Genomic DNA, 10,073 nt, shown 5'->3' on the forward strand with positions numbered 1-10,073 from the left:
TGACTTGTGAGAAATATTGTAGCCTACTTTAACTATATTTGAAACTTTAGTTACTTTGTAGATTTTAATTATTTATTATTACAAAACCTCTCCAGACCTATGTATAGGCTATACTTTGGCAATTCGAAAATAGCCGATTTACAAGCTCTAAACGTGTCACTTTGCCATGTTGTGAGCTTGTAGATCTGCTATTTTCAAAGGATTTGTAAACATTTAAAAACTTGTGAAATGGTTATGGGACCTTCTGCATAACGAGTAGGCTACCTTTACTTTTAGTCAAGTAGGCCTACATTTTGAATACCGAACTTGTACTTGTAACAGACTATTTTTTACATTGCTGCAATGTAGAAATAGTCTGTTGCAAGTACAAGCAGAAGGTCACGGGTTCAATGTAGATGAAGGGTCAAAAATGGAGAAAGTGCAAACACCAGGTTGAAGTTCATCCATGACGGCGGTTTGTTTACATTCGACCGCATGGCTCATTTGCACAAGATGTTACCATATTGATTATGCACGTAATACGTAATATGAAGAATACCTTGTGATGTCAGTGACATTTTATTACAAATAGAAATAAAAATAAGTAACAGTGCAGTAACAATACATTTTCGTATAGCAGCAATTCTGCATGTAGGCTAGCCTACAATATAAATATAAATTATTGTCTGTCAGGCAGAAACCTCATTATGGCCAAAACTGTTACTTTTCAGCATAAACATTCTAAAATAGCGAAAACAGCAGATCGACAAAAAAAACAGCAAAATGTTATTATTAAATACAGCTCTTTTATTGCTACTTTTAACTTTTTAATGGATCCCATGTAAGTCAAGCCTGATAAAAGTGTCAAACTCCGAAAATCCACCAGAATACAGGAAATTACATCTACTCTGTTAAAAAAAAATCCTGCCCCCCCGCCCCTGGAAAAAAAGATCCTGTTATCGGACGGTCTGAGGTTGGCAGGTAATAGTAGGCTATGCATTGCAGTATTGATACTTTTACTTTACATGCGAGTAGGCATTATTCTTCCATTACCACACTGCTAACAACTGATCCCTTCCAACTGCAGAGTGGAGATGGACATGTTGTTGACATGACCTCGTGAAATGACAGGCTATTCGCTCCGCGTCTGGATTGGACAAAAAAGGTTGACGTATTGCAGTCAACGCTCCTCAAATGTGTCTCCCCTCCTTGGTCCGAGCTGAGAGCATCATATACTTTCTGCTGAACAGATCATTAGGCTACTATACTGTACTGTACCATAATGAAGTCTATATTCTGGAGTCTCTGCTACTGCATCTCACTTCTGTTGCCTGATGTATTGGCAACATACATGCTTGATGGAATGGATCATCAGCAACTATCTGCTCAAAGCTTTGCACAGACCAGAAATATTGAAAGACCACCGCATCGGACCCTGAACCCATCCAGTAAGTTGTACTGTAGGCTGGCTCACCCTACAGATTTATGAGGATACAGGATAGGTGGGCACTAGGACATCTGGGCACCTCGATGTAAAATTGGCTATTTTGTCCAAAATGTATTTTCTATTTGTTGAAAATTTGTCTTAAGTTTTGTAAAGTATACATGATGTTAACATGCATGGTACATCATTATCAGACTTAATCTTATCCTTCAACTTCTTGTTTACGCCCCAAAATGACTGCTGTAGCAATTTGTAGCAATTGTAGAAATATTAGACCTTAATTGTCGAATGTTTTAAAGGGCAAGACCACTTTGGTAGAGGTTTGGGTTGTAGTTACCTTGCCATAACTCCAAAGGTGGGCAAGAAATAACAAATAATTGCTCCATTGATTAGAAATTGATAATTCAAAATATGCTCATCATTGACTTACATTGTACGGTAAAACTGCTCTCAAAGTCACTCTTTTAGCACAGAAACAAACACAAACAAAGTTGATTCAGACAATATAGAACATCACCAAACCCAGTACTGTTTTTTTTTTAAATAAAAATGTCAACTTCCTGTTGATTTTGCCATTTTTAATTAAGTAGAAAACCCGGACTGGATCGGCGGATCCGGATCCAGATCTTCAAATAGTAAAATCAACAGGAAGTTGACATTTTTATTAAAACAAAAAACAGTACTGGGTTTGGTGATGCTCTATATTGTCTGAATCAGCTATGTTTGGGTTCATTTATGTGCTAAAAGAGTGACTTTGAGAGCTGTTTTACCGTACAATGTAAGTCAATGAGGAGCATATTTTGAATTATCAATTTCTAATCAATGGAGCAATTATTTTTGATTTCTTGCCCACCTTTGGAGTTACATCATGGCAAGGTAACTACACAACCCAAACCTCTACCAAAGTGGTCTTACCCTTTAAGCATGTTCTAATTATGTATGCTTAACTTTACTTAAAAACATTTCACAATTTATTTATTTTTTAACATTTTGGGGAAAATAGCCAATTTAACACAGAGTTGCCCACTCTTCCTTGGTGCCCACCTATCCCAGTACCATTTAGGATACTTTTCTATCACAGTTTCAGTTATAACCTTTTCATTTTCTAGCCAATGCATGCTTTATGTCAAAGCGAAGCCAATGTAATTTTCATGTAATATTTTTTAGCATTTACAGTATTTTGTCCTTTAACCACTTAAACCCTCTATTCTTAATAAAATGGACCTGAGTTGCAACTCTAGGCTTAATTGCTTTTTTCCATCTACATAAAATATCTTAAATCTAAACCCTACCAACTCTAGAGATCTACAAGCTCACAAGGCATTCCTTAGATCGGCTATTTTTGGCTAATGTCCCCCCCAGAATATGGATGCTCAAGTGGTTAATGGTTTTTGAAGAAGTTGTAAAGCTATGGAAATTACTAAAAACATGGAAGTTTGAAAATTGGCCAAAAAGGTAGAGTAAGTGATATTTCTTGTTATTTTTTATTTTTTTCTTAAAAGGTTAAAGTACTATATTCTGATAGTAATCATTGCTACAGAGCGTTTGTTCGGTCACAGGGGTCTCTCCAGCTCTTTAGTAAATAGAATACAAGTACATTTTCAGGTCGGTGACAACATTTAAGCCAATCAGGAGAGAGCACTGAAAATGCATTTTCCATTTAATAAAGAGATGGAGAGACATGGGAGACTCCTTTTACTGAACAAACACTCTATAGCAATGAGTAGCCTACTATACGAATATAGAGCTATTTAACACTTACTTTAACAAAAGTAAATCACTTACCCTACCTTGAACATATTTCAGTATTTTTGGCGAATTTAACTATTGATTAGTCTATAACAGAAGTACACAATACCAAGAATACATGCATGAAATCAACAACTGAATTAGTTTCACAAGCACCTCCCTTATAATCCATCAGCTTGTATGAAACGACACACACGGCTGAAAATATACTCATGCTTCGACTAATAATTTATCTCTGCCCTTAAAAATCATGTACTACACAGACGGCTTACTAAAATTCAGTAAGCTGTAGTAGTATATTATACACAAAAGACAACTTGCACTACTTTCAACATACTAATGTGCTCTATCGCTTCTCCTTCCTGGTGGCCCATAGTTCATGGCAGTGATTACAGGTATAGAGGGTATCATTACCACCACCACCAGCCACCAAGGATGCCACCACAGCTGGCGTATCGACCCATCCCTCTATCTCCACCAGCAACTTACCACAGACCTTTAGTCCCTATGCCACCATACCACCATCATTTCAAGGGGCCACTGCAGCCACATATGTACCACTTATTTAAAGGCCCATCTCCACCAGTAGCCCACCACCAAAGAGTCAAAGGCCCATTTCCTGCAGTGGGTCATTATAAATTTAAAGGTCCGTGCCCATCTACACCACTGGTTAAGCCAGAACCTACAGTGCCAACTACCCCTGTGGTATACCTCCCCATCACCCTACCAACTCTGCCAGCAACAACTGAGGTATACCATCACACTGTGCCACCAACTCTACCAGTGACTACATTGGCACCCACTACTGTGCCACCAGTGGAGACCACCACTCCCCTGATGCTACCGGTCAGTACCCAAAGCGGCATCATCACCACCATCAGTCCAGGTAGAATATCCCTAGTCAGGTTTATTTTGCAACCCAACCAATATACCTCACTGCTTTCCAGGTCGGCTTTCTTGACTTCATTTGACAACTGATAGTGATGTGCAAATAACATTATTGAAGAGATCTAATTAATTCAGTCTATGAAATGCTTTTAATTTTGACAGGGAGGTGAGATTAAAATTAAAATAAAAAAACATACACTTAATGAGTTGCAAAGCAAAAATATAACAAGTACAGCTGCAATGCTCAAGGCCAGAGAAATAGGACAGTTAAAACTACTTAACCTAAAATAAGAACAGAATCGTCTTAACTTGCTGCTGTAGGAAGCTGTGAGGAAAGTAGAGAAGGGAAACACAGGAGAGATCATTGGGGGATCTCACCTGAGGCTAGCCGGGCATCTTTTGCTTTCAGGGAAATGAGAAACAAACATGATCTATGAAAAGTCTGTGGTGAACTGTTTACCGCAGAAGATACAGTATGCTCTCCTATGACATACTATATCATTTCACTAGAAGCTAACCTGTCTGTCATTTTACCACTGCAGCGATGCACAACTATTGGTCGTAAGAGCCAACAGCTTCCTTCTGTTACTCGAAGACCCTGTGTTATGCATCCCAAAACAATTTGAACAATCTTTCACAAAATTCAGCCCTGGATTTTATAACAGAACCATTCTAACTGAAAGATGTCAACAAATAAACTAAATGAATGTTGTTCATTGAATAACACATTTGGCTTTTAGTGTGAAAAGAACTAAAGTGCCTTTGGTTGATCATCAGAAACAGACAAACAGTGCATGAGCCGCCCACTGGATCTGGTATTCATCATTGACAGTTCCCGGAGTGTGCGTCCCGGTGAGTTCGAGAAGGTGAAGATATTCCTGGCTGACATGGTCGACACACTGGAGGTGGGAGCAGATGCCACTAGAGTGGCTGTAGTCAACTACGCCAGCACGGTCAAGATAGAGTTCCTTCTCAAAGACCACCTGAATGTGCTCGACATGAAGAAAGCCATCTCCAACATCGAGCCCCTAGCAGCCGGCACCATGACGGGACTTGCCATTAAGACAGCCATGAATGAAGCCTTCACAGTGCAGTCTGGTGCACGGCCCCGTCCCAGGAACATCTCTAAGGTGGCGATCATCGTGACCGATGGAAGACCTCAAGACCAGGTGGAGGAGGTGTCTGCTGCTGCCCGTGGTTCGGGCATTGAGATCTATGCCGTTGGGGTAGACCGTGCCGACATGCGCTCCCTGCAACAGATGGCGAGCATTCCTCTGGAGGAGCACGTCTTCTACGTGGAGACCTATGGCGTTATTGAGAAGCTCACCTCCAAGTTTCGGGAGACCCTGTGCGGTAGGCCTAAGAGGAGCGGAGGAGACCTTTCTCCTGCTAACATAGGTTGTAGTTCCTCAGTAGTGGACATCTTCAGTCTACAGGGGGCGATGAACATTTCATAAATTATATTGAGTGATTAAAAACAAAAGTATGTGGTCAAGTGTACACCACATTCGGTATGTACGTATGTAAAATGTGGACAAATATAAAACTAAATAAAATTATAATAAATAATCAAATAATATAATCCCCACCCCCACATGGACTGCAGATGTGTTAATAGTAGCTTCTATTTGTTAATTTAATCCCACTGTAAAGTGTTGGTCAAAATCACAAACTTGTAACAAAGCATCGTCAATGCTTTGAACTTTTGTTATTTTTAATGTGATATTATGAAATAATTCCAGTGATTTAATCATGCAGTAGAGCCTCACCAATAATCACTCAGGATTGTAAGTTGAATGAAATGAATTGAAATTGCTGACTATAACTTATGAAAAAAAAAAATGCATTTAACATTTAATTATTTATATTACCTGTTCCCATTGAAAAAACATATTTGTGGATGAAGGTTTCTTCTCACAAGATAAAAATGTCAACAATTACACATTTACACATATCTCCTTACTATGGATTTGATGCTGCAGCCTGTACCGTTTATCTGATTGTAGAAGTTCGCACAAATGAGGCTCTACTGTACATGCATTTTTCCATGTATGTGTCTGGACTTTGACCGGCCTGTCCTTATTTGTTGATGTTACATTGTTATGTTGTAGTTTAGTTTAATTATGTTTTGTTTATTCGTCGTACAACTCATGGTGCACTAATCCATATGCAAATGACCATGGTTGAGACGGCGTGAAGGTGTATGATTGCATCAGATTGTCTACCTGACATCATGTGACATGAAATGCAAAGCTGTCAACATGGCAACGTCTGAGTACATACACCTTTACACAATATTGCCCACCAAACTCAGACAAAAGTGTCCTAAGTATCTACAATTTCATCAAAACTGGGTGTGTCAAAATGTTAGGTCAAAAATAATCAACAATAATCCAAATAGTCTTTTGCCATCCATTGAAAGTGAGACTTTTAACACATCTTAAACCAATTTTAAACATATATGTGTGAATCAGTGTGGTTCTATAAGTTCAGAAGCCTTTAATATTGTCAATTACTTTTAGTGTACCACCTAGAGATGCCTAACAACATGCCATCCTATGAAATTGTACCCATGCTTCCTGCTTTACATCGCTATCCCTTAACCCTGGCTTGTTCTAGGTGTGGACCCCTGTGCCATGGGACATGACTGCGAGCACATATGTGTCAACAGCAACGCTTCGTATTACTGCAAGTGCCGGAATGGTTATATCTTGAACGAGGACATGAAAACATGTGCCCTGAAACGTAAGAACATAAAGGTTACTGTGGTTCTGACTATGACTTTTGCTCCTCTGACCAGTGTGCGACAATTTACAGTTTGGGGAGATATAATGGTTGGTCAGAAGATGTGTTGTGAAGAAATATATATATTATGTATTTGGCTTTTAAGCGGGGCACCAATGGCAATGCTTGTTGCTGAACCAACTGTTGCATAATCCTTGACTCTTACATTCACTGTTGGTTCTGTTGGACAATGAGCTGGTAACACTGGCGGAGTTGCTGCAGCATTGTCACAGCAATGTGTTACTTATCACAGCCTTTCCAGATGGCACATACCTCATTATTAGTTTTACCAATCAGAGAACATTAGTGAAACAGTAAGATGTCCGTGGTATGTATGGCTGCTCATTCAAGACCAATAGCAGAACCTTCATGATAAGGAATGTGTTTGTGCATCTGGTTTGTTGATTAGTAGAATATTCCCATCTATGTACGTATATATCCACAATAACATACAGTATTTGTTTTGCATTTGTTGGTTCATTTATTGGTTTGTGACCTAGTAGGGAAATGTTGGGTGGATGGTACACAGTATGGTACACAGTAACCATCCACAGTAACATGTTTAACTTTGAGAGTGTAAAAATGGACGGGGGCCATTTGGGTCAAGGTTTTGATGTCAGAGTCAAATTAACTGCTGATTTAAACGTGTATTGTGCATACTTCGTTTTTTTAAAATAATCTGTTGCACAGTTTGCACTAATGTGAATTTCACTTTCATGCCGGTGAAGAGGTGAAAGTGGTGGTGGTGGAGGACCCCTGCAAATGCGAGGCCCGTTTGGCTTTCCAGAAGCAGACACAAGCTGCCATCCTGCAACTCACAGCAAAATATATCCTTTCTGTTGTCATATCACTGGAATCACCGTATTAGAAGCATTCCCTTAGCACAGCACATGATATACAGTAGCCAGCGCATATAGCATTTTGGATCCTCTCGTGGTAATAGGAATTTAATGGAAATACTCTCTGTTGCACGCGCACACACACACACACACACACACACACACACACACACACACACACACTTAACAGTATAACGTGTATTACACCTGATAATAAAAACATTTGTCATCATGCCAAAGGCAATGGATTTTTACAGAAGTTGAACTATTACCGCCCAGAATAACCTTCACATAGTAAAGTACGAAAGGGCAACCATTTAAAATGTTGAACGAGTTAACGTGAGCAATCATTTCCCCATAAATGTTTAAGCAAACTACCTCACTAAGTTAAATTAATTTCCTTGACTGTTTTCACTAGCTGATGTGACAAGCAGAGTGGAGCAGATTGAGAACATGGTGGGTCGTGCGTAAAGGAAGACATAGTGGTAAGGATAAATACATTCTGTCACAGATGATTGGTGTTAAAATGCTTCCACCCCATAGATTGACCTCTTGTTTATTTACCCTCTGCAGAGCCTTGCAGTGTCAGCTTGGGAGCTTCCTGTCAGCGTCACAGCCACGGACTACTGCAAAACAAGCATGTAGCTCCTTCTACCTCGAATGTTCAACCACAGATCATCTGGAGCTGTGACGCACAAAACCTATGTGGCACAATTTGGTAACAATTTGGTAAAAAATAAACTATCTGGAACGTCAGATCACTTTGAATATATGATGACTGAAAGTGCACCATTGTCTGATATTGTTGACAATCTGCTGTCAGATATACAGTATTTACAAAATATCCTCCAAATAACTAATATAGGAATAATGTGTAATAAGCAATGATGTTGTATATTGTTTCTATTGGTTTGCCATGAGCCTCTTAGATAAATGTATCATTTAGAAATTAATATCCTGTTTTGACAGATTTATATTTGTTTTCTGTGTGAAAATGTGTGTTAGGCCTAGACGAAAATGTCTCAAATTGAACCTCTCTGCATGAGCTGTCATGAAAAAATGCTACATTATTTTCGTACGCTTTTTGTATAAGCTGTATAAGCTCTTGCAATCAATTTGTATCTGTACTTTATCCTATGCTCTTCTTTAAATACTATGCATAATTTGAATTTATTTGGTAAGAAAGAGAGCACTTGATCTACTGTGTTCCTGTAAATGTGACATGTAATATTTCAAATTTGATCATGTACAGAAGGGAATAAATTTGAACAATAGAGAAATCACAAACATGTTTCTTGTGTAGGTTTATTAGCCCATGAGGTGAGTGAGCCGTGAGCTTCACTCAGCCGTGAGCATCACTGGAGAGATTAGGAAATATTCGAAAATATTGCATACACGTATTATCACACATGGTAAAGACCCAACCTGTATTTTTTATTATCCACTGAAAATGAACATGAAAACGAAATTGTCCGACATGTTGTGGGGCTGCCTATATTTTCTTTTAAACATTTGCAATGTTTGTAAACCCTGACATTACAAGTACTATTTTGAAGTACTGTTTTACTATTCACAAACATAGCTTAATATGTCTACAGGAGGATATTCAGTTGTATAATTTCAGTTACGTCGACAGTTGATGTATGGGAAGCATACTGTACCCAAAGCAAAATGTCACAGGGGTCATTTCCCCTTAGAAGAAATGTAGTGCCAACAGCTTAGCTTAGTATCAGGGCTTTGGGAGATTCAACACCTTGGTCCCAAAAATGTAAGTGATGATACAAAAGAGATATTATATCCGTGCATTTTATATAACTCTGAAATCCTATGACTCTGTGCCAATATAGGAAAGGAAAGGAAAAAAATATCTTAGTGAGGAACTGATATTTCTATTAACAATGTGTTAAAATGTACCATGACTTTACAGAAATAATTTGAAAGATCACAGGTCAGATGAAGTTCTTTTTACATTTTATTTCATAAATGAATGAATAACTTTCAAATCTGTGTAAGTGGCAAGTGCCCTGCCTTGATGAACTAATTTAGGCACTACAGAATGCTACTAGTTGTAGCCTACAGGTTACCACTACTTCCTTTTCACACCTCAATCATTGTCCAAAAAAACATAAATCCAAAGGAAGAAAAAGGGCACCGTGTTTGCCCTGGAATGGGTTTACTCTTTTGTCTGAAACACCACTGACAACAGTACTCTCCTGTCTGCTATGTCTGTGTGAGGTAGTCAGTCAACAGTCCAACATTTACCTCTAGTCTGGTTTGGATCCTCTCCCTTCCTTTTACCACCCAGCTGTTTTCTGTTTGTTTGCCATTCCACTGGCTTTCATGGATACCACACACACACAGGCATTTGAAAAGGTGGGCCAGTATATCCT

At 38.8% G+C, this 10,073-nt stretch overlaps 1 protein-coding gene across 1 annotated transcript in view; it reads left to right on the forward strand.

Annotated features, from left to right (window-relative positions):
- Positions 1 to 1,261: 1,261 nt before the first annotated feature.
- The window catches only part of LOC311062904 (uncharacterized protein), a gene marked incomplete at both ends in the record, with an annotated part of 10,893 nt that continues 2,081 nt past the window's right edge, over positions 1,262 to 10,073 (forward strand). Inside the window, 5 exons of the mRNA XM_084082123.1 lie at positions 1,262 to 1,427; positions 3,549 to 4,058; positions 4,838 to 5,413; positions 6,680 to 6,805; positions 7,573 to 7,705. Of these exons, the coding sequence (XP_083938249.1) occupies positions 1,262 to 1,427; positions 3,549 to 4,058; positions 4,838 to 5,413; positions 6,680 to 6,805; positions 7,573 to 7,705 (1,511 nt within the window). The remainder of the gene's footprint in view (positions 1,428 to 3,548; positions 4,059 to 4,837; positions 5,414 to 6,679; positions 6,806 to 7,572; positions 7,706 to 10,073) is intronic.

Source organism: Gymnoscopelus microlampas, assembly GCF_963454915.1.
Source record: "Gymnoscopelus microlampas genome assembly, chromosome: 16".
Taxonomy (NCBI): Eukaryota; Metazoa; Chordata; class Actinopteri; order Myctophiformes; family Myctophidae; genus Gymnoscopelus; species Gymnoscopelus microlampas.